Source organism: Bombyx mandarina, chromosome 26 (assembly GCF_030267445.1).
Source record: "Bombyx mandarina strain Sakado chromosome 26, ASM3026744v2".
In the NCBI taxonomy this organism is placed as follows: domain Eukaryota; kingdom Metazoa; phylum Arthropoda; class Insecta; order Lepidoptera; family Bombycidae; genus Bombyx; species Bombyx mandarina.
Genome location: NC_143232.1, coordinates 2,046,761 through 2,072,642, shown reverse-complemented (window position 1 = coordinate 2,072,642; position 25,882 = coordinate 2,046,761). Strand labels below are relative to the sequence as shown.

Below are 25,882 nucleotides of genomic sequence, written 5' to 3'. Positions count from 1 at the left end.
ATTTAGGTGTGTCGTTTATATCTGATTCTGTTTTCTGCATCGGCTATGATTAATTTGCACCTTAGGCACTACTGTATAATACTATAGTCACATGAAACATCCAAGCGTAATAAGCTCATGTTACAGAATCGGAAAGAACGAATGTCAATAAAAAAATATTAGTGATCAAATTCGAGCACAAAAATGATTCCAGAAATGGAAATGAAGACGTTTCCGAAAGTAATTCCTGACCGAAAGAATTATCGTCGGTCGAACGCTACGCATGAAAGTAAAATAACAATTAAATGTGCATCAAACGTATGCTACGTACCCTTGAAGCGAAACGGACACACTTTTTGTAATAGCACAACACATAATCAATTATGTACTTTAGACGATCCACAAACGGAATAATATCGTGGAGAACGACCGTCCTCATACAGTTAGTGGCTCAGAACATGCATGGTAAAGAACTTGACGCAAAAAATCATGCACATATCGCGGGCCTTGGTCAGTGCAGCGTGTCGGCAAATAAAAGTCCGCCACCAGCTATCTTTGGCCTTATTATAGAAGTGGCTGCCGATGAGGGTGGTGAAGTGACCCACAAATGGATTGACCCAGTGTATAGTGCCAGTGCAGTGACATGATGAGTCCGTTAGTACTTTTGCTTGCTTTCATTCTGGTCGGCGATGTAAGGGCCATTGTGGAACTGGACTGTAACGATAATGCAACATGCATCGAACAGATCCCAAAGCAACTGATCGTGAATTTGAGACAGAGGAAGGCTGTAAAGATCTTCGACCTGATAACAATCGAACCGTTGGCGACAAGGCAGGCAAGATCGAGCCAGGATCTGTGGACGAGATTCCTTGAGAATCATGCCGTTAGCTTCGATTTGCTGGACTACACGTTCCAGATAACTCCTCGTGAAGACAATACTAACGCGTTGAATTTTGAGGTTTTCGAGAGCAGAACTGCTAAGGGTGAGCAACTTTTTTGATTTGTTGATATTATTATGGTCAACTATTTGGATTGTCATTTGAGCCAATGGAATGAGATTTATCATGCATCTTAGCATTCATTTAGTAATCGTTTGAATTGATGATCTCTTTGTTGGTAAATGGTACAATTAAAATAAGCCTGCCAATGTTCTTCTATAGTTAAAAATAAATCCTTAGATAATTTAAATATTCAACTCTGAGACGAAAGTGTTTCTACATATTATACATGAAAAAAAAACATATATTTTCGTTCTATTTATACAAGTATAGAATCGAAATTACCCAATTTGTTTTACGGATATTTTATTTATAACTAAAGCTACATTTTTTGTTTTACGTATAATCACTGACACTTCTTACATACGGTGAATATTACAGATTGGAAAAATATCTAATTTATTTTTCCTGTCTATATCAAAGTTATCAAAGTGCGTAAAAATTAGGAAATGTTTACTTTATTTACACCGTACTGGTTGGTTTTGGCGCAGGTTTTTTAATTGCTTTATTCTTTATTACTAAGTCAGATGATCGTGCTCATGGCCAATCTGGGATTAAGTGGTTATCGCACCCATAGAGATCAACAACCTACCCTTACCTACACGTAATTCTTTATAAGATTGATAACCTTTCTATTTGCACTACAATTCATGCGTTCCTACTTGATGGAGATAATAGTCGTAAATAATGGCTGGATGGATTCATTGTAATGCTTCCTTTAATTATCCTCTACCAAATTGTTCCAAATATTTAGGTTCTCTCTTCTTATTTGTGCCTAAATGTCTGCTATTATTCGTGAATCAATTTACAAACCGCTCCTAGGTAAATGAGTTTATAATTAATTTTCTCTGCGGCGCATTAATTGTTGCACTCTAGCAATTTCAATGCATCGCTGGATACGGTACGTGGTTGGTTGCATCTCCATTATTTCCTTATAAGGCATCGTGAGTATTGTTAATATAATATTCAACTTTATTTTTTGACAGATAATTTGAATTTTAGTAACATTTAACATAGAATTATTTGAATTTAGTAGTAGTATTTTGTAATGTTTTTTGGTCGAACTGGTTTACATTGGATCTCAGTAGCGTTTTGATTAAATCTACTCGTAACTGTCTGGAAACTGGTAAGAATATAGTGTGTACTGTGTTTTGGGTTAATTTAGATGGAGTTAGGAAACTCTGAGTCTTGGATCAGTTTGGCTCAAACTGTGTTTTGCATGATCATTTTGAGTTATCATCCCTACTTCTTCGAGCCATTGTGCTTAGGTAACGTAAGTTAAGGAATCATTTTCACCACATATGATTCGGCTCTGGAATAAAATACCCTCCTTGACTGCTATGGCATGTTCGCTTCTTCAAACGACATTTGTACAGCGTCATCAGTAAGGGGTGGCTTGATTGGGTTGAAACATTAAGACAAGGATTACTGGTGGTAGGACCTCTTGAGAGTCCGCGCGGGTGGGTACCACCACCCTGCCTATTTCTGCCGTGAAGCAGTAATGCGTTTCGGTTTGAAGGGTGGAGCAGCCGCTGTAACTATACTTGAGACCTTAGAACTTATATCTCAAACTGGTTTTTTTTTTTTTTAAAAGTTGAGTGGACTAGCTCACAGCCCACCTGGTGTTAAGTGGTTACTGGAGCCCATATACATCTACAACGTAAATGCGCCACCCACCTTGAGATATAAGTTCTAAGGTCTCAATTATAGTTACAACGGCTGCCCCACCCTTCAAACCGAAACGCATTACTGCTTCACGGCAGAAATAGGCAGGGTGGTGGTACCTACCCGTGCAGACTCACAAGAGGTCCTACCACCAGTAATTACGCAAATTATAATTTTGCGGGTTTCATTTTTATTACACGATGTTATTCCTTCACCGTGGAAATCAATCGTGAACATTTGTTGAGTACGTATTTCATTACAAAAATTGGTACCCGCCAGCGGGATTCGAACACCGGTGCATCGCTAAACACGAATGTACCGGACGTCTTATCCGTTAGGCCACGACGACTTCATTAGGCCACGACGACTTGCGCATTTACGTTGTGGATGTCTATGGGCTCCAGTAACCACTTAAGACTAGGTGGGCTGTGAGCTCGTCCATCCATCTAAGCAATAAAAATAATAATAGTAAAACTGTAAATACCTTACAGGTATAATTGTTTGTCTGCTTATGCCAGGCATCTGAAATGCGTACCACCACAATAGGACGAAATTTCCACCACAAGAATTCAATCTGTATAAAATTTTCAGTCACTAATTGAATTTCATTAACGTTGCCATTCAATAGTCGACTGTATACAACTAGCATTTAAGATGTACATTTGTAGTATAAGGTACATAAATTACAGACTTGAATTTCACTCTCATTTCATATCTAAAAAGATCTAAGCCATATAATATCGTCAACCAACTATCGACTTTAGAATAGAGGACTTAAGATGGACATTTCATAAAATCAGATACAACAATCTTCACACGCATGTCGTGCAAAATACGGACCAGTGATTCTTCGACGACTTCACAGAAAACATTTTCACATACCTGAAAAGTCTTTCTCCTCAAAGAATTTAAATAGAAACCTCTGGTTAATTGGCTTTAATTATTGTTTGTTTGACGGTCGATTAAAATAGATTGGTTTTCAGAATATGAGTTAGGATAGAACCATGGTTAATATATCTATACTACAGTACGCATATTTTAGAGTTATATGAATAATTTTAAACTTTAAGATTTTTTTTATTGCTTAGATGGGTGGACGAGTTCACAGCCCACCTGGTGTTAAATGGTTACTGGAGCCCATAGACATCTATAACGTAAATGCACCACTCATCTTGAGATATAAGTTCTAAGGTCTCAGTATGGTTACAACGGCTGCCCCACCTTTCAAACCGAAACGCATTACTGCTTCACGGCAGAAATAGGCAGGGCGGTGGTACCTACCCGTACGAGCTCATCAAATGCCCTAATATCAGTGTATTGTGATAGAACATACATTTTAAAGAGTAATTGATAAAGAGCGGTTACGTAACGGACAAAAATAACTATTACTCTTTTAGAGTGCTCTGAGGAATTGTTCGAGATGATACCGTCATCTCGTTTTTGCCATCGCACCGCCCGCCACCGGAGTAGAGTTCATCCATACAACCTGGAGCCACTGCGGTCATCCAAAGTGCATTTCCAGAGGTATTTTTTGGCACGTACCTCCGGCTATGGAATGAGCTCCCCTCCACGTTGTTTCCCGAGCGTTATGACATGTCCTTCTTCAAACGAGGCTTGTGGAGACTACTAAGGGGTAGGCAGCGGCTTGACTCTGCCCCTGGCATTGCTGAAGTCCATGGGCGACGGTAACCACTCACCATCAGGTGGGCCGTATGCTCGTCTGCCTTCCTTCCTTCTTGCGTCGATAATCCTCAGTGCTGAGGGTCGTAGCCTCCTCTAATAACTTTCTCCTGCATCATCTTGCGCCATTCCTGCCTATCCTTGGCTGTGTGGATAGCAACGTGGACTGAGGTATTGAGAGTGGAGCGTATTTGGTCCGACCAGCGCATTGGATTTCTGCCTCTGTGCCTTCTCCCGCATACCTTGCCTGTTACCAGCAGCTTTTCCAGATTGTCCCTTGCTGGCGATATGTCCAAAGAACTCGAAACTCCTCCGCGCGCATGTAGTGTTGAGGTGCATTGGAATCTTGAGATCTCGTCTGCCTACAAGGGCAATAAAAAAAGTATACTTCATGATCATTACTAATGTATAAAGTCTCTCTGACGTCGAAAATGATAAGCATCTAACAGACAAAGTGGACAATGCCCGTGAAAGCAATTCCGGTGTCTGAATTCTTGATTTTTACCTTTGATCCCTTTCGCGGATGGCTGATCCCAGTTGTACATAGTTTTACATACAAATATCTTTTTCGGGTGGCAATGTAGATGGTGGTAGTAGGGAGATTAGTCCGTGAACTGTCGTTTAATGAGATTGATTCTCCGATCTTAAGTTGTCTGAAGGGATTTACACTGAGTCTGCACGATTCAGTAACCATTTTTTTTCTTGCTTAATCTGTTGGACGAGCTCACGACCCACTTGGTGTTAAGTGATTACCGAAGCCCATAGACATCTACAACATAAATGCCGCCACCCACCTTGAAATTCGAGTTCTAAGGTCTGAAACGCATTACACGGCAGAAATAAGCAGGGTGGTGGTATTTACCCGTGCGGAATTAGCATTAATATTTAACGCTTTAACATCTATGAGCTTTTTTAATCATCAATGTTCATAATGATAGTTTCCTTTCGTAATTAAACCTAACATGGCATTATTGACCCAGCACAGCTTAAAACTTTGACTCTATGTTCACAAGACGAATATACCACAGATCCGCATTCAGTTATCGTCATTAGCTGTTAATATCTGTCTACGTAAAGTGAGAAATGTAACAAAGAAAATAATGTAAGAACGCAGTGAGAATGAGACTTAAGGAAAATGTAATGCAATGAAAGTAAAAAAAATGTAAATATAAAAGAAAAAGAAGTACAAATTGGTACAAATGGCACAAAAGGAACAAAGAAAATAAAATGCAATAAAAATAGTAATTGAATGAAACAGAAATCTAATATACAATTTCAAATATTGTATACCAAAGAAAAAACAGAAAACAAGCCAAAAAGCCTTAAAAATGTCCCTGACACTGACTCGACAAGGGTAAGGCGCTACTAAAAAAAAAAAAATATCTGTCTACGAAACCACAGAGTTATAAATTATGCGTACATTAAAAGCGTGCAGCACGCAATGATCAAGCAGTCTAAAAAAATCTGTTGGCATACTTGTTGCTCTATGGCAGCTTAGGGAAAACGTTTTTTAAGGCGGATGTTAAATTCCTCTTAGAGAAATAAGAAAATTCTTATAGTCCACTGCGTGCCAAGTAATTAGCGGACACGAAATGTAGCTGCCGACTTTAAGTATAGATATCAAACCAATTTACGTCAAATAACGTCTTAGAAATCTTGAACAACTTCTTGGCAGCGAAATAATTCAATACCCGACAGGCAGTATGCCTTTGAAGAGTTTGATGGCTCCCGTACACCTGACTTCTTCAAGTAGGGCATTGAAATATTAGCGTTGTGTTGGCAGAGATATACCTTTTTTATCCTACCTATTCTAGTAACTTCGAGGGGTTATTCTAGATTCACCGAGCTAGTAGGTGAGCTCACGGGGCTCAAACCGCCATTATTGCCATATGCCGTAAGCCGTATTGCCAACACTGGCTCTAGCAAGTGCTTCGCAGAATCTACCACCGGATCGGAAACGAGACCCACTGAGAAGATCCGGCCAGAAACTCAGAGAGCAAGCGACGGGTTCGAGGGAGAGAATATAAATCCTACAGCCAAAGTTTATCACAGTTTTATAATTTCCAAACTCGCCCAATGAGGAAGTTTTGCAGTTACTAAATTCCAATTACTAATTTCAAATTCCATTTCACATTAAAGCCTTAAAATTGGTTCAATAGAATTTCAATCTTTGTCGAAGATCAGCTCGAGGATCGCGAGCTTTTGTTACAAAGCTTACGGCCACTTGTTTGAGGGAAGCTCGAGAAGTGAAATGTGTTGGAAGGGCTTAATTTGTTTGTAAAATCATTTATTTCGATAGGTAACGCTTTTACTGCGCACCTGGTTTGCTAATGACCATGAAACTCTACGACTTATCTATTTGCAAGACTCGTTTTTTTTCAAAAGCAATAATAGATCAGTCGGACAGTTAGGCATTTAAAATTGAAGGCTGTTTAAGATTCATTACACTTCGTTTAAAAGGGTCTTAAACAAGTCACACTGACAGCCTTCCTGACCAAAAACAGCAATAAAGAAGTCCTTTACGTGACAGAGACCTGGGTCAATACGTGACTGATCGTTACTGGTTCAAATAGTTGGGGCTATATTTTGGGTATTTGTCTCTGCGAAGCAGTACTTTAATTCTGTTTTTAAGTTTTCAAGTCTCACGTATCAAGTATCATGTGTTCACGCGTAATTTGCGCAATACAGGAATACCATTTTGTTCCAATATTTTATATCGCCTTATGTTCAGATACGAATTCTAAGATAGAAATCGTAATTAACTTATATAACAGCTTGCTCATCCTTGATACCGATGTGTGACTGCTGTGCACTAGATTTAATATGAAAGTTAAGAACTATCAGGGTGTCAGATGGCGACTACAGATGCGGACCTACATAACGTTCTATCTACAACAAAAGGTTTTCGATTTGATTTTATCTAGATGATATCATTCCTTCGATGTGGAAGATGTGAATGCACATGTTCTAATTGGCAATAATTAGTTTGGTTCGAAAGTCATTCCAATACCTCACATGGATCGTTGAATTTCATTAGGGCGTAGTAAATATTTCGGGGAATTCCCGGAGGTGCTTTAACGACCATTTTATCGACTGACGACTTTCATTAGTTGCTATCACGCCTGTGAGGAGCCCTTGCATACGGTGTAAAGACTAATTATCAACTAGTGAATAGGAACCAGTAAATCGGCCGAGAATTTGTGAGAGCATCTCCGATTTTGGTAATAGCGCAACTTTCATAGCAATAAACATTGATATATAATAAACGGAGTAACGAGAGATAAATTAATGGTCGCAATTGCTTAAATTATAGATGTTTCGGATCAGACTTCGAAGAAATCTAGCAGTAAAGCAGAGGAAGACAAAGAAGAGGATAAATCTCCGAAATTAGTTATCAGTAAGTTTTTTGACACTATTTACCGTTATTAATTTGTAACGCCCTGTTCACGCTTGGCGTCGCACCGTGGAGAGCGCGATGAGGGCTGGTGGCATGACCTGGAGTGATTTTAAGGAGCATGCGCAAAACAAGGTCAAGTGAAGGAGAACTTGTGAGGGCCCTATGTACCAATGGGGTACATGAGGACTACAACAACAAAAATATTTACCGTTGCGATCTGATCGTGCCTACACCTTTTAAAATATTACAAGCCTCAAAAGGGCTTCAGTAAACAAAGTCAATTACTTTATGGTAGATTAGGTAGCGTGCCTTTCAGTTGAAAAAACAAAATTTTCCCACAACCGATTATTCAAATACAAACAAAAACAATTGGATATTCACGAACGGAGAACCAACCATTGAACCCGGAACACGTGTAAATATTACGGCTGTGTCGTTGACAACGGAAAATGTAGTTCTTATGTAAAGAAATATCAAAGAAAATAAAATACTACCTAATTACGTATTTCTGAGGAACCGATAAATATTGGGAATTGTAAATTGTAATACGAATGTTTTTCTGAAACAATCAAAGACTGTTGTTGTTTCATTTGAAAAAAATCATGAAAAAACACTGTATAAGGGCAATTTACTGTCAAAATTTACTTTATTTACTTCCTACATGTAATACAATACAATAAGCCATCGTCATACGTAATGTACTGCCCATTACGACCCTCCCCAAATATTGCGACATGTCCAGCTTCAAACGAGGCTTGAAAATAAATCTTATTCTTACGGGTCTTTAGGGGTAATATTTCTTCAGCTCAGGGTGTGGCTTCGAAATTGCCTGGCGTCACTTAATTTTGCGGAGAGCACTGATTTTACTGTGACCCTGGCTTTGTTTACGTCCATGATCGATGGTAACCATACACCATTATGTGGATCGTCTGCTAAAAAAGCAAAAAACTACGGCAGCGTTAACTACGTATCAAAAGTGGCCATGTAACTATCAGTCATCACGGTAATGAAAAAAAATCGAATGTCCTAATAATAGTTTGTTTGATTAACATTTAAAACCAGCAACCGACCAGCTCAATCCGACCCCGATCACACTCCTCTCCGAACCCGTCGCTTGCGACGAAGGGCTCTCGACGAGCGAATTAACCCATAGACACAGCCCATTGAGTTTCTCGAGGGATCTTCTTAGTGGGTCGTGTTTCCGATCCGGTGGTAGATTCTTCAAAGCACTGCTCTTGCTAGGGTCAGTGTTAGCAACACTCCGGGTTGAGCTCCGTGAGCTCACCTACACACGTTGAAATAGCCTCTCAAGGCTATCAGCATAGGTCGGAAAAAAAAAGCTCAATCCGCAAATATTTTACTTCACCAACATTCATTAGCTACAGTTTATCACCAAGAAACAACCCCTCAAAATCCAAAGTTCAATAAACATTTATGATTTTACTGTTACCGATGTAAATAAATTTTCATACATCGATGGCTGAGCCACTCATAGCGGGCGCTGTTTTTTTTTGTCAAGCAATAAATAATAAGTAAAGGTACCGTTGGATTGTTAACGAGATGAGATAGTTCTGAAATTGAACCGAAATTAATTTGGAGAGCCAAGTTATCAGTAATGAATTATATTCTGAACGATAGTCTGGAACTGAAGTCTAGAAAGAGTCTTCTTTTTTGTGTAAGGGACAGCACAATGTCCCCTACAAGGTCCCCGCGCCTAGGCGGCACCCGAGGTATGTAAGACTGGATGGTTCGCAGATTTTGGGAACAGACCGTGGGCCCAGGGTGGTATTTAGGACCCTACAAACTAACCGAAACTCCTGTACTCTAGCCAAATCGTCCGATCTTCCTCAGGTCAAAACCAAGACGGGGTAAGGGTGTTACCGCGGTCAATACTACAACCAGACTCCCAAACGAGGACAAGGCTCTCGAACGTCAGCCGTCTCGGTACGGTAGTCCGTCAGGTTGCCCAGGCAGTGGCACTAGTGGCCTGGGATACCCCGCCAGCAAGCATTTTTTTTTCTGGCAGGGGGCCAAACCTCACGTGAGGCTTCCGTGCCTAGAACCAACCGCGGGTACAAGGATGTTTAAGGGCCCTACCCACCAAACGACTCCCTTTGCACTCTCTCACCCGCTCCAGGCGATGCCGCTGGTGTTCCGGAATGCCCCGCTGAGGTCAAAGCAAGTCTGCCGGGTTAAGGTGCGATTGACCGCCAACCGATCGCTCTTTTCACGATGATGTCACTTTTGGGGCGACGCGCTAGAGTACACGTAGCGGGCCACGCGACTTCGATCCCCTCAGATCGCTCCATGCCCTTCACCGGGGGAGGTCGCCACCTACAGGAGCTAAGGCGTACGCTCGTACTATCTCCTCGCAAAAACAGGGAGGAACTCACAGAAGCCGAACATTGCCTTCCAGGACGTCGCTGTCGAGGTTTGTGGCAGGTGACAGGTTCTCTGCTATAAGCCTGGCGAGGGCAGCGCGCTGCATTGCAGAGAAAAGTCCCATTTAGATTTCGCTGGAAGGAGCTTACTATAATAACTCTTCAACGTTTGTTTTTAAAGTATACTCTTTGAATTGTGTCATTGCCAATCGAAAAACCTTGAAACTACCTTAAAATCGTTACCGAAATATTTCATTTGTTTCATTCAATCAATATGATTTTTTTGCAAAAAAAATAACCAATAAACTTACACGACAACCGTTAATTAAACTTAAATTTATTCAAAGTAAAACAAGTATTGGTAATTTATGATTAAATAGGCATGAGATGTCAAATATTATTATGTTACTAGCTGACCCGGCAGACTTCGTAGTGCCTCCATCGATAAATAAAAGACCTAAGCTTTTGTATAAAATAAACTTAAAACAAACAAAAGGAATCCGTCCGACGGGGGACACATCAAAGGAAAAACAAAACTGTTATTTTTATTTAATTCCGAACATTTTCATACTTATCTACCTTATAAACCTTCTCTGGACTTCCACAAATAATTTAAAACCAAAATTAGCCAAATCGGTCCAACCGTTCTCGAGTTTTAGCGAGACTAACGAACAGCAATTCATTTTTATATACCTATATAATATAGATTATTCCTCGCTTATAAGTACTCCTCACTCGAAGGCGCGGTAAGTTAAAAGCCAATATCGCTACGTATGTCGTGCGACAGTAACCTTACAATATCGGTAAACAAGTCTTTTGATGTTTGCCCGTTTACGATCGGAATAGACAGGAGACCGTAAAAATCGGCGACACTTTGTTTTTCATAGACACCGGCGCTCACAAAACAATATTAGTTCATAAAATATTTTTCTGTACAATTTTCTTGTATAGTTTTGAGGTGTCGAGATTAGCGTTAGGCAGCGGCTTGGTTCTGCCCCTGGCATTGCTGAAGTCCATGGGCGACGGTAATCACTCACCAACAGGTGGGCCGTATGCTCGTCTGCCTACAAGGGCAATAAAAAAAAATAGCAATGCTAGTGTTTTCATTTTGAGCAAAGAGAATGTTCGTGGAATGAAGGAAGCTTGAAGTCCTTGCAGGTTCCGTTAAAAACTACAAAGGATATATTTATCGGTATATATCTCATTAATTTCAGATTTTTAATTGATTTAATTGGTGAATGAGCACAGGGCTTACGTGATGGTATGTGATCAGAAAACCATCATTAAAATTCTCCTATTCAATCAGCAACTATGTATTAGCCCTGTAACTCACCAATGTCATACTCTTGGTAAAGAATGTATATTTGATTACTTTTCAGTGGAAGTGGGCTTTATATTAGCGTCCATCCAGTACGCACTTTTATTCCATAGACCTATAAATTTGCTTCACCGACTTCTTTTTTTTTTATCTAATACAAAAGCTACGTACGATATATAACTACAGGTTTTTATCGTAACCGTAAAGCTTTTGCCTCAAGCTGACACGTAATTTGCTTAGTACAGACCAATAAAGTTAGTGTAGCATTTCGAAGATTTAAGATGAGGCCGGTTTGGGTCACATGACTAAAAAAAATTGTCATAATATTTGATGAGCCACAGCATACGCTTATAAAACTTGTTTATATGAACTTGGTCAGTAGACTGCTAGGTCTCTGCCTTAATAACACATATAAGCGATTTTTATAATCATTGATAACTGGCCAAACTTATCAACATAATGCGTGTCTTCTCAAAAGTAACAATATTATTGTTTCTTTGCAAATTGGCACAACAGTATGCATCGTAAGTAAGTGTTCACCATTAGCAGATAGTCGGTAGCCAGTATTTACCTCTCTCTCTGAACTCAAAAGCTAAAATATAACGTAAGGTATAAGTTCTGTGGAAATAATAATAAATAACTGGGAACCTATTTCGTACAATCATTTGGCACCAATTTAGGATTCCCTATGTTATAGGAACCTGAAATTGATAGTCGTGTCGTCGACGAATAAAGCTAACTGGGTCGGCGGCGACCGGAGAATATCGTTGACGAATAAACTAAATAATTCGCTTCTTCCGCTTCGCTTCAGGTGATACGTTCGCTGTTCCGATTACTAGCTGACTGCGTGCCATCTCTGCAACGACTTCATAGTCGATACGACATCCCTAAAATTGTCTAGAACATTACTCACAGGTCGTCGTTTTGAAGTTGTCGTGGCCTAAAGGATAAGACGTCCGGTGCATTCGTGTTGAGCGATGCACCGGTGTTCGAATCCCGCAGGCGGGTACTAATCTTTCTAATGAAATACGTACTCAAAAAATGTTCACGATTGATTTCCGCGGTGAAGGAATAACATCGTGTAATAAAAATGAAACCCGCAAAATTATAATTTGCGTAATTACTGGTGGTAGGATCTCTTGTGAGTCCGCACGGGTAGGTACCACCACCCTGCCTATTTCTGCCGTCAAGCAGTAATGCGTTTCGGTTTGAAGGGTGGGGCAGCCGTTGTAACTATAATTGAGACCTTAGAACTTATATCTCAAGGTGGGTGGCGCATTTACGTTGTAGATGTCTATGGGCTCCAGTATTCACTTAACACCAGGTGGGCTGAGAGCTCGTCCACTCATCTAAGCAATAAAATAAAAAAAGTCGAGTATTTTCCATGCGTGTTTCCGCTATCTGACAATAGATGGCGTTGTACTTCTCGAGCGTTCTAGATGTTACTAGATGCTTTGATATTCGTTATTCTTACCGGCGTAACAGTACTTATATATATTTAAATATATATGTACCTATATAGATAACAAATACCCAGACAAAGAGCAAACAATTATGTTCATCACACAATATTTGTATGATGTTGGGAATCGAACCCACGAACCTCGGCACAACAATCAGGGATGCTCACTATTGAATCGCCGAGTTAAGCACCGTGTTATGAGAAAATTGTAGCCGTCAAATTGAAATAATGGACGCATTCTTTCATCATCAACGCTCTAGTTATTATTAATATGTCCTGTTTCCGTTGTTCAAATTATTATTTTCTTTTTAATTTCACAAAAAAATGTAACTTTGTGTTTTATTTGATAGGCAAAACGTAATGGCAGATTTTATTTCGATACAAAATTATATTCTAGCTCAAACAAAACTTTCTTTTAGATAGGCATATTATTTTTCGGCCTGTCTAGCATAATATACCCAATTCCATAGACTGTAAGATGCAGCCTTAATGACGTCAGGCCCTTTCGGAGATCTCTCAGAGGATTTGAACTTTTACTGGTGGTAGGACCTCTTGTGAGTCCGCGCGGGTGGGTACCACCACCCGCCTATTTCTGCCCTGAAGCAGTAATGCATTTCGGTTTGAAGGGTGGGGCAGCCGTTGTAACTATACTTGAGACCTTAGAACTTATATCTCAAGGTGGGTGGCGCATTTACGTTGTGGATGTCTATGGGCTTCAGTAACCACTTAACAGCAGGTGGGCTGTGAGCTCGTCCACACATCTAAGCATTAAAAAAAAAAACTTCCGTGAAATATCGCGAATCACACGTGAATCACTTGCTCAAAGATCAAAGTCTATGTTTTCCATTTCTTCGTCCATGATAAGCTCACAGATGAGCTCCACCAAATTTCGGACAGTCTTCATTGCAACAAATACTAGTATTTAAACCCTACTAAAGGTTGCCCTACTAAATTTAGGTTCAGCTCAAAAATATAAAAGCTTAATTAGAACTACTTTTATGCCGTGTAATCGTGTTTTATATATAAATATCTTACAGTTTACGTGGTCGTGGACTACTAAAGCATTATTCGTCGACGCTCAAATACTGTGCTAGCTGCATTAATGGTTAAAGATATTGAACAGAAAAAGCAGACGGCGGTAGGCAGCGATTTGGCTCTGCCCCTGGCATTGCTGAAGTCTATGGGCGACGGTAACCGCTCACTATCAGGTGGGCCGTATGCTCGTCTGCCTAAAAGGGCAACAAAAAAAAACACGTGTGGCACTCGGAGACTGCCGCGGTAAAGCTATTGGATAGCATTTTTTATCAACTTATGCAATTATAAATCGAAAATAATAATTTAATATTAAAACAACAATAAAATAAGACCACGCTATATTTATAAACATTAACAAAAGCAAAACATTAACTGTCCCCTTCACACTCATAACCTAGACCGCGCGAGGGAGAGATAGGCAGACTGTTCATAATGTGCATGCGGCAGTGCGACGTCACGCCGCGCGCTTATTCACAAACACTACACAAGCGCAACGTGTGAATGTGTTGAACGCGAGCTACATAATAGGCGTAGTGGGGGTGTCAGGTTATTTTCGTTACGGAATTTCTTGATTCAGTCGCCGCGGTCAAAGCCCGCGATAAAATCTATGCTATAGCTTAAAAAAAACAAAAAAAAAACACTTTTTACTTTCAATAATTTCAATAAGAAAAACATTTTTCTTTAAAAATTTCCCCTCACATATTATACAGAGCAGAGCATCGAAAGCACCTCTCCCAGAGCCCTCGTAAACACTAAACCATTTTATGTACAGCTCCCTCAGGAATTCGTTACCATAATGCTTGATTTAGACAGCTGAATCAAAACGAAGGGGTACAATGGAAATTCTTGGTTAACACGGCTGTTAGTTTGACTTATTTATCTATGGAGCGGAATCTTCAAACGCAATTATAACCAGCTTCAATTTTTTTATTGCTATGTTGTGTAGATAGACTTAAAGCCCACCTGGTCTTAAGTGGTTACTGGAGCCCATAGACATCTACAACGTAAATGTGCGACACACCTTGAGATAAATAAGTTCTAAGGTCTCAGTATAGTTACAACGGCTGCCCCACCCTTCAAACCGAAACGCATTACTGCTTCACGGCAGAAATAGGCGAGGTCGTGGTACCTACCCGTGTGGATTCACAAGACACGCTATCACCAGCTATTAAGAAAATTATAATATTGCATATTTCATTATGAAAATCGTGTGTGAAAATCGTGTTCACTTGAAAAACTACCTGTCTGCAGGATTCGAACGCTGGCACAGTCGCATCCCTAGATACAAATGCACCGGGCGTCTTATCCTTTAGGCCACTAAGACTTTAATTTGACGATTAACATTAATATTTGCCCGAGTGTCGCTAATCACGATTTAATAATTTTCAGGATTCCAATCAGGAGAAAGGAATTGTTCATAATTTCAACAATATTTTCTTATTTTAGTAATAATAAAACGTTTCGTAATATTGCCTCTTTGATTACTACATAAGTTTATTAATTATTTATCAATTATATTTATATTTCGCGTTAAGCATTAATTTGGTCAGACCAAAAAAAAAGGCAAGGGAAATTATTTCGCATCGGTTTTCATTCGGTTTTCGTGAGCCATACAGATAATTGAAACTAATTTTGTTTCTAATTGCGTCACACTACTCAGGCAATGACAAATTACCTTTTTCGTCCGGGAAAACGACGAAAACTGTAATAATAATAAATAATAAATAAATATTTACTAACAACCACACCACGTTAACCGGTCCCGTGATAAGTTCGTAAAGCACTTGTGTTACAGGTACCAGATAACGGATATAAATGTAAGATTTTTATTATACACATACATATATTTAATATACATCCATAACCCTGGAAAAGACATTTATATTTATCATACAAATATCTTCCCTTGGCGGGATTCGAACCCGCGACCCCCTTGTGTAGTGACCATGTCACTTACCACTACACCAGACGGCCGAAACTGTGAGGTCTTCGAAAAGATTGCGGAAGGCAGTGGCTTGGCTCTGCCCCTGGCATTGCTGAAGTTCATGGGCGACGGTAACCACTCACCATAAGGTGGGCCGTATGTTCATCTGCCTACAAGGGCAATAAAAAAAATGAATTGAAAATAAACACGAGAATCGAGCCCTAAAAGGATTCTTAATTATAACATTTTTTTACTAATTCCATTACAGCATCTATACTAATATAATATAACTAGCGACCCGGCCTCGCTTCGCTTCGGAAACATTAAAACACACATGAAACCAAAGAAATAAAAAATAAATAAAAAATAAAAAAAGTAGCCTATGTTCATCAGAGACAATGTCGGCTTCTAATGGCAAAAGAATTTTTCAAATCGGCCCAGTAGTTTCGGAGCCTATTCGAAACAAACAAACAAACAAATCTTTCCTCTTTATAATATTAGTATAGATATAAATCTACAGTGATTTTTACGAATGTTCCGTTATAACTACTCAACCATGCATCCGATTGACTTGAAACTTGGTATCTATGTAGAAAATACATGTACTTAATGGATAGGCTAATATTTATATGAGTGTTGGACTCCCTACACCAGTTGCGAGGGCGTTAATGATGAGAATCTCTGTGTGGGTGAGAAAAAATGATGCTAATTTTAAATGCCCAGCGAAGGGGACAGGTACAGCTAGTAAGCATATAATAATTTACAAATCGTAACTGATGTGATTTGTGGTTTATATTTCGATAAATTATCGAAAATTTCCCGCAAATACCAAAAACAACTATCAGTACAAATTTACGAACCTCAACTTCACCGCAGACCGCGCGTTCTATTTAATTAATTAGTAAACTCTTATTACTATTATTAACTCCTCCACGTTAGTAATAGGCTAGTAGTGTAATTGTTTAATTTTATTGTTTATTTGTATATTGTAAATAAAATTATTTCCTTGCATTATAAGTTGAATTAGTTTTTGTTATCGTGTTGTTTTGTCGTATAGTTGTAAGGAACATCGCGTACAAATTCAGCACTTTATTTTTTTTGGTCGTGCGCACATAGCTTATGTTGCAAGTCAGATTTTGTTTCTTTTTACTTGTGTTTTATGTATATTTTTAGCTTGTGATGTGTATTGTGTGCCTATTAAAAAAAAAGTTACCATTAATTTCTATTTTATTAACAGAAAGAAAGCATAAGAAGAAAGTGATGCAAGTCCTCATCCCTATGCTCTTCGGTATGAAATCAGCCGGCGCTGTCATATTTGCCTTTACCGTGGTGGCTGTGCTCACCATCAAAGCATTCATAGCCAGCAAACTGGCGCTAATGGTCACCGTCGGAATGGCTCTGAAAAAACTCTACGACTCCTACGGCGTAGGGTGAGTGTTTTTCCCAACTAAGGGACTATATTCATAAATATGGTTCACATAAAATTGAATAAAATATATATGAAAGTAGATAGCACTAACCTTATTGCTCTTATAGTGGTCAGAATATAAAGTTGAATTTAAAATTTAATTGGAACCTCGTCGGAATTTACTTGGCAATAAAAAATTATATGCTTAGGCAAGCTATGTCAAGTAACATCAAAAGGGCTTTTAATGAGCAGTAGGAAAAAGCTTGGTTGACGTTCAAGAGCCATGGACGATCACCATCTGATGAGCCGTACGCTTGTCACGTGAATTTACTTTTAAATTACAATATTTTCATACTATTGTTAATTATACAGAATGTAAAGAGAATGTTTTGTAGAAAATATAATATAGCAGAATTTTAACACATCGATTATAATACACTTGCAAAAAGTTATGTGCTCATCTACTTTCATATTAATAAATATAAATTAATTATCAAATAATGGGGTAGATAGAAAAACACAAACCTTTATTTAAAATATCTGAATTATTACTTTTTCAACATACACAGCTTAGTGTTCGTGGATTGCATGAGATGAATCTCATCATTACATGAAAATAATTTTTGATATCACGTGATGAAATGTGGTCAGAGTTATAAATACATATTTACTAGCAATCACGCCACGTTAACTGGTCCAGTGATAAGTTCGTAAAGAACTTGTGTTACAGGTACCAGATAACGGAAATAAATGTAAGATTATTATTATACACATACATATATTTAATATACATCCATAGCCCTGGAAAATACATTTATATTTATCATACAAATATCATCCCTTGGCGGGATTCGAACCCACGACCCCCTTGTGTAGTGACCATGTCACTTACCACTACACCAGACGGCCGTAAAAGTTACTAATGAATTTATAGTGAATTAGCATTTTGTGGCAAAAACAAGCATAAAATTAAAGCAGCTTTGTATCAAATTAAATTCGCTATGTAAATACAAGAATACATTTACTCTGAATTTAATTTTCGGAGCTTCTGAAATCGTCTCAAGAAACTAATTTCGTAAATAACTTATTATCAGCAAACGATCGGAGCTGTAAAGTTGAATTTAATAAAATTTCATTTCAAGAATCCTTTAGATTTATGTGAGTTTTATACAAATTGTGTAAAGCAAAATCTACACAAGCGAGTCGTAAAACATTAAGTGACTTTATCAGACTGATGTAACCGAGAGCTTCACTTTGTCGCTGAAGCTTCAATCTCTAACAAAGCTTAAAGTTTTTCGACGTACGACGGAGAAAGTTGTGCTCGGAGGTTCCCTACGTGATCGAAGTAGAAGTGAGATGGTTTTTTTTTATTGCCCTTGTTGGCCGACGAGCATACGGCCCACCTGATGGTGAGTGGTTACCGTCGCCCATAGACTTCAGTAATGCCAGGGGTAGAGCCAAGCCGCTGCCTACCGCATATATCTGCATAGGTCTGCTATTGCGACATAGCTTATAACAAAATAGTAACGGCACGGCGCGAATTTCAAAACCGATATCCAGGGGTGATATTTTTCATAACCAATCCACACATTACCTGTGCTGATTGCGAGGAACCTTCTGCTTACCGTGGCATCGCTAGTTAATTGAGGATCATGGCTAGCAGTAGATTTCCATGGACTGTCGTGTAATGACCAGCTCAATGTCATAATTTACCATACCAATATCCTGCAGACGGTTCGTTACATGACGAATCGTCACAGCTGGATGTATTTAATTTATTTAATATGCTTTTATTAGCTTCAGACGTGTGTATGTTGGTATGCAACGGAATCTTTGAACGTGATTTTGACCCCCTTCAAAACGTCGGACTAACTCACAATTTGGTTTACTTATTAAGGACCGATGACAATTCAATTTAAAAAAAAAAATAAAAAAAAAAAATTTCAAAAAATTGAAATTCGACAAATTAATTAAATTATGAACCGATATGAGTAGAATATTTTGATAATATCCTGAAAAGCACCCCACACTTTTTTACAATAAAATATTTTTTTATTACACTATTTTTAATTCAAATTAATTAAATTTTATTTTCTATTTTTTAGTTGGTATTTATATAGAAGCGTATTTTGTTAGTTTTTTTAAACTATTATTTATTTTTAATCTAATGTAAATATACAGATAAGCGAAAGGATAATTTGGTTATTAAATTTCTCATAGACAAACCTGTGTTTCCATTTGCCTTGATTCATTCCGAAGTTGAATATTGGATAACGGCTTCTTTCATCAGATATGGACACTGGTTTGACGGCAGAAATAAGCAGGATAGTTGTGGGTTGGCTAACACTTGCTCATCTCCCAGTAAAACTAATTTCCTTCCGTATATTAAACGCTGATTGATAGTTACACAATAAGGCAACATTAAAAAAGTAACATAGCTTTGAAACAGCTGACACGTGAGTTTGAGTTCCATTAGTACGCGCGAGCGGTATTGCTAAATATTAATATTATAATAAATAAGACAAGTAATGTAATGAATGTCGTGTGCTCATCCAGTCATTCAAAGAAATATAAATAACTAGCTGACCCGGCAGACTTTGCAGTGCCTCAATCGATAAATAAAAGACCTGAACATTTGTATAAAATAAACTTAAAAAAAACAAAAGGAATCCGTCCGACGGGGGACACATCAAAGGAAAAACAAAATTGTTATTTTTATTTAATTCCGAACATTTTCATATTTATCTACCTTTTAAACCTTCTCTGGACTTCCACAAACAATTCAAGACCAAAATTAGCCAAATCGGTCCAGCCGTTCTCGAGTTTCAGCGTGACTAACGAACAGCAATTCATTTTTATATATAGAGATTATTAGTTAATCGATTATACCTTTTGTGTTTGTGTTTTTCTATGTACGTTTTAATATGAGTGTAGTATCTTGTTTGGACACTAATGTTTAAAATAAACTGTCAATGTGACGTCTAATGACAGTAGACAATGACAATGACACGATCACGTGACTGACGCACAAGTATTATTGATGCTCAATGCACTTGGTAGATGACAAAAATAATTTTTGGGTTTTTTGTAGAGTTACCTGTATGAATTTTTTATTAGCATAGTTATTATTTATAAACAAGCACATTTCTTTATCCTCATTTCCAAACAACAAATTTTAATTTATCTTATGATGGGTTCGGGAAGCGTAGATGACTAGATAAAGGCTAAAAAAAAATTTTTATCTATCCGAGGACCACAAAAAAGATATTGCGAATCTTCATATTCGCCGAGTGAAATGAGTTTCGACGTAATTGCTCTGCATTTTTCTCCTATTCTCCTTTTTTTCTCTCATCTGATAATTAGTTAAAATCCAATATGGTGGATGACCTCCTGAGCTGAGCCAGTCTTCGCCCAGTTGCCTTGGGGAAGCTGAAAAGGAATTTAGGCCATCAACAATCTCCAAAAAAAGGGAAGGAAACTCAACAAAATAGTAAAGGAGAGGGAGCCTCTTCAGTGAGGTCTCGTGAAGTTACCTTCTATTGAAACCTGATCAATAAACTGGGCTTTTATTAAATGAAAATAAATGGAAAGAATCAAGCGACAATAGCTCCTAAAACGTCAGTTACAATTTGCCAGTGCTTATTATTTTTAAAAGAAAATGTCGCGATGTCTGAGAATTAACGTTAATTGCTTTACGAGAGTCGAATTTGCTGAATGTCGTGTTGTCTTGCAATTCAGATGATTTTTCCTGTTATTTTCATGTTTAATTTAAAGCAATTTTTTTTGTTTTGTTAATGTACCTTTAAAACCAAAAGCTTCACACGGATAGAAGAGATACATACTTGAATTCTGCTATAAAATAATTTAATAACAAGACTCTAGAATCTAGTACGTATTTGGTATCCTAGATTAGATTTAATTTAAACATTATAGTAGAAACAGCAATAATGTCTACCTCTGCAAGCACAGACTTAATGTCACAGACAAATCTATGGGATTAATATGAGTTGCTACCATCGCATAGATAAGCCGCCAGATCATGCCGTTATAAAAATTGAGCTAATTTTATGGATTTGCATAAGTAGGTAATAGTAGAGTAGGTTTTGAGCCGATATGGTTTGGTATTTTCTACGTAGGAGAGCGGGTATATTATACAATTGGGACTTAGATTCTTCATGTCTCAAGATGGGTGGTGCATTCAACCTGGACTTCGGTACACCACACACCTATGGTCATGAGTTGGTCGGTCAACTTAGAATAGAGCTTTGAAAAGCTGCAAGAAAACCAGAACGGTGATTATCCCGGGCGGGGTCGTTAACCGTTGTAGCAGTAACTACGAAGTTTTATTCTCTTTGTAGAGATTTAACTTTATTTTGTACCATTTTAAAGTTTCTCAAGACTTCGAAAAACGCCTCGATAGCTATTTGTATTTTAAGGCAAGAAAACAAAATACATATCATTTAAACAGACTTCAACACTTTGGCGTGTGAACGGTTAAGATAAAATAATGGAACATTTTGATTTATGAAATGTCTTCGTTGTCGGAGTTAGAGATTTGTTAATAATTATATTGAGTCTTAAAATACTATTTCATTCGTTTTACAATAAAATTGGATTTAATTGTATTGAGCTATTACTACTGCGCTGGCGCTATGACCTCCAAATGGGTCTTGGCCTCTGGCAATAAATGCTGCCATTGATCCCGGCTTTACGCAATACCTTGTCAGTTCGGCACTTGGAGCTCGCAGAGATCCCTTCCACAACGTCTGACCAGCAGTACTTGGGCCTCCCTAGGAAGTGGCGGCCCTTTGGTACGCCCGCGTATACCCGATTCACAGCCCAATCCAGCTCCATCCCTACTACAAGCCAGAGCCACTATTTGTTTTAATTGAGTTTCTTATTCAGCATATTTCATATGCCTATTACTACAAATGAAATCATGATTGACCATAAAAAATTACTACAATCTGTAATTTACATTCGTTTTGAAGTATAAACAATAATTTCTTTCTTTTAAATCTATCTATTGATATACAAGAACTGCTGTAACATGAAAACATTTTCGCGATATATTAATAATATATTGGCCCTTGCATCAATACTTCAGAGGGCTATACAAGCAGACTATTTCACTACAAACTTTGACTGAACGTAACGATACGACTGCAATAGAGTGACTCGACGCGACTTGAATAACTCACGAACTCAACAAAAAAATACATAAAACCATTTCCATTGCAGTGTCGGATTACAGAACCATCCTTATCTGTATTCCCAATATCCGATCGATTTCCCAAGCGCCTCATCGCACGCGTACTCCATGAATGGAGTGAGCCCCCAATTTGCGTCCCCCGATATATACAATCCGACAGGGCTAGGGCAGTCTAATGTTCATGATATCCTTCAACACGACGCAAATGCTCAACCGTCGCAACAGGCGCCAACATTGCAACTAATCAACGGCACGCGAGCTGCTGAACGATGGGATGGTAAGTCCAAACTGGAGAGACTCTTCGATCCAATCATCAAAAAGTTTAGGAGAATTATTGAGCCGATAGCTACTGTTGTTTACGACGCTATGCCGGCCACTTTCAGAGGTCTAAATACTGCTACCACTAAAAGTGTTGATGCTATTGAAGAAGTAAAAACTCCTAGAGAATTCTTACAGCCCCAACCTAGGTTAATAGCGCAAAGGAAAAACGCTCGTAAAAACAAACCCAAAAAATTTAGTGGTATTAAAATATCTCTAAATAGATTAAAACATAACAAAGATTTGGACGATTATGTCAAAAATAAGAAATACAAGTTTAATTATCCTAACACGTATTACTATCCAAGGATCAAGCATACGGTAAACCCGAATCAATTCTTAGTTAAGCCCAATAACAGCAGATTAGTACCTTATAAAAGAAAAAGCTCTAACATGAATGTCGTTTTGGTATCTAACGAGTCTGAATGGAGACCGATAGTAGCTCATAACATGAATTTTCCGGCTGTAACAACTTCAAACAAGTCTAAAGCCCGAAAAAATATTACACACAGCAATAGAAGAACTAGACCCAAAAGAAGTCTAACTTTTAAAAACGAAAGTCAATCAATAATAGATAAAACTAATAAAATTGAAGGTAAAGGGTTCGTAGATTTTTTAAGTTTACTTTTCAGCGATGATCCAATATCGAAACTATTAGATGTAACAAAATACACAAAGTCGTACCTAAAAGAAACTTTGAAATCACAAGAACCTGAATACTATTCTTACACGTACAGTATTTTGATGGCCACTTTAGATTTTATAGATGGAATGCTAGACGCGGAGAGTGCACTAGAGTCCGAATTATTTGAGAAAAAAAAAGTAATTAAGAAAACGAAACAAAAAAGAAAAAAGTCTACTTTTAAAAATCAAAATAATTGTACAGAAAAAAGCAATAGAACTTAAGTAATTCATACCGAAGCTATAATATTATAATACATATGAATGTTGCATTTATTAGTATTTTTGTATTTGGTAAAATTTCAGTGCGGTGATGGTCAGAGATGGCTTACAAATTTTTGAAAAGAAGCGATTCAGTATCTAAGTATTTATTATCGTCATGTGGATGTAAGCTGACTCAATTTATTTACACACTTCCAACTTCTGTCTGGTGTGAACTTTAAGAACTGTCATGAGTAAAGTGCTACATCATTGGTACCTAACATGGTTTTAATAAAATCATAAATTTCCGTTCTTTGTCTTAACCATTGTGTTCTTGTTGTTGGTTCGCCATCCCTGATGTAAATATGTATAATCGATATAATCATCGTCTCCTTTGTAAATATTAATTAAATTTTGTACACTGGAATTTGGGTCTCAAAATACGTTTTGATAAAATCTTCTCCGATTATAATACGGTCTAAAATTTCGTCCTCTTAAATTACAATCTGTTTGTTTCGGACCAACTGTAGTAATTAACTCTCTTTGTTATTTTCGACCCAAATTCTGACACGTCTAGTTCCAAAAGATGTCACCTAATTTTGAACTGATTTATATTTGAGGATTACGAGCAAAATCACTCAGTTTTGAGATATTGGACTAATGTTTCATTTTTATTAAGCTTTGACAAAAAGCATTTTTTACTTTTTGAGATTGAGTAGGATATTTAACGACATCCTAATATATTTTAGAGGATCAAAAAGTCAGATGATTCGTAAACTGTAGTGATTTTGTTCAATATTTGACAAATTCGATTTATATTTTCGAAAAATGTTTATGTAAAAATGTTTATGTCACAGGCTACCGGAGACGTCCAATGTTCTATGGAAGCTCGCGAACTACTTCAGAATCCTTTTCGGGCTACCAACCCAGCCAATGAGCTATGCCCAGACGATGTCAATGCCAATGTACGCCTTCCCACAAACGTATAGTCCGGTAACGATGCCCACAGGACAATAGAATAAATTGAACATACGGATATTAGGATCAAGTGGACTCTAACAATAATAGCTAAATGCCAAACCACCAGTGTTTCTTGATCCTTGACCTTTTATCTGGTGGTTTGGCATTTAGCTATGCTTATAGAGTTGTGTCTTCATTTAATTAGACTTGATCTGTAGTTTGTTTTTTTGTGATTAAATCGAGACACAACTCTGAAGTCCCACCTCTTATGAAGACTGATTCTTGATTATTAAACAGCGCGAGCCCGTCGACTTTGTTATTATTTAATTTATTGTTTTTAATTTTAAGCTCGTTTTAAGGCCCTATTTATTCAAAAAAAAATTAAATTATTTTGAATTTTGAGATGTATTTGTTTTATTTTTTTATTTCCTAATTGTTTGTTTCGACGAATGTTAGGTTTTCACAGAATATAAGCAACACCACACCGCTACCTACGACGAAATATTCAAAACTTGTTGGCAGCGATGAGGATGCTATGAGTCACTTTAGGAACAGCTTGTTAAAAATCCCTTTTTCTATAGATCATGGCTGTTCGTCTGTTATCTGTACATGAATGTTTGTGGCTTTATTTATTTCTTTCTTCGCTCCATGCGTTCTTACTAGAGATGAAACGGATAGTTTTTTGGCCGGATACCGGATACCGAATATTCAGCAAGCTGCGAGGCCGGAGCGCTGGATATTTGGCTACCGGATATTCAGCCCTTTCGGAAATATTCGTGCGCGTTCGTGTTGTGGCACGTGAACGGAGATCGCGACGACTCGGTACGAGGACGATTTGATATGCGTTCACAACAATTTGCTACTTGTTAATTTTGAGTATTAAACAAACTATTTAATAAAACAATCACTTTTGACGTGCGATTATAAAAATAGAAGTTGTCCATAACCTACTGTGGTATTATTTGCCTTTTGTATAACCATGAGATTTTCTTAAATTTTACTATACGAAATCCGGCCGGATAGTGAAAACATGGCCGGATAGGCTGGATACCGGATAGATACCTGATATCCGTTTCATATCTAGTTCTTACTTCGTTTATCCGACGGAGTTGAAACTTTTACGGCTATTGTAGACTCTTCAGGGAATGTTCCCGAAACGGTAACAACAACATACAACATGTTGCAGCCTTATTTATTGTATTACATTTGTGAAACAGTTTGCAGCCAGCAGGCTTTATATGGAGCTTTTATTGCCCGCCCGTA

The 25,882-nt window shown here is 37.9% G+C and overlaps 1 protein-coding gene across 1 annotated transcript; it reads left to right on the top strand.

Moving 5' to 3' along the window:
- The first annotated feature begins 533 nt into the window (after positions 1 to 533).
- LOC114253022 (uncharacterized) lies at positions 534 to 25,011 on the top strand. The gene is made up of 5 exons (XM_028187756.2): positions 534 to 962; positions 7,636 to 7,719; positions 17,077 to 17,269; positions 22,489 to 22,736; positions 24,517 to 25,011. Exons 1-5 carry the CDS (start codon positions 623 to 625, stop codon positions 24,594 to 24,596), a joined length of 945 nt encoding a protein of 314 aa, XP_028043557.2. The 5' UTR covers positions 534 to 622; the 3' UTR covers positions 24,597 to 25,011.
- Positions 25,012 to 25,882: the final 871 nt, after the last annotated feature.

Bases quoted from the DNA above. Each gene is read 5' to 3' on its own strand.
- LOC114253022 (XM_028187756.2), top strand. From the start codon at position 623: ATGATGAGTCCGTTAGTACTTTTGCTTGCTTTCATTCTGGTCGGCGAT. The intron at 963-7,635 runs GTGAGCAACTTT...CTTAAATTATAG, and splicing joins CGAGAGCAGAACTGCTAAGG to ATGTTTCGGATCAGACTTCG. The intron at 22,737-24,516 runs GTAAGTCCAAAC...TTTATGTCACAG, and splicing joins AGCTGCTGAACGATGGGATG to GCTACCGGAGACGTCCAATG.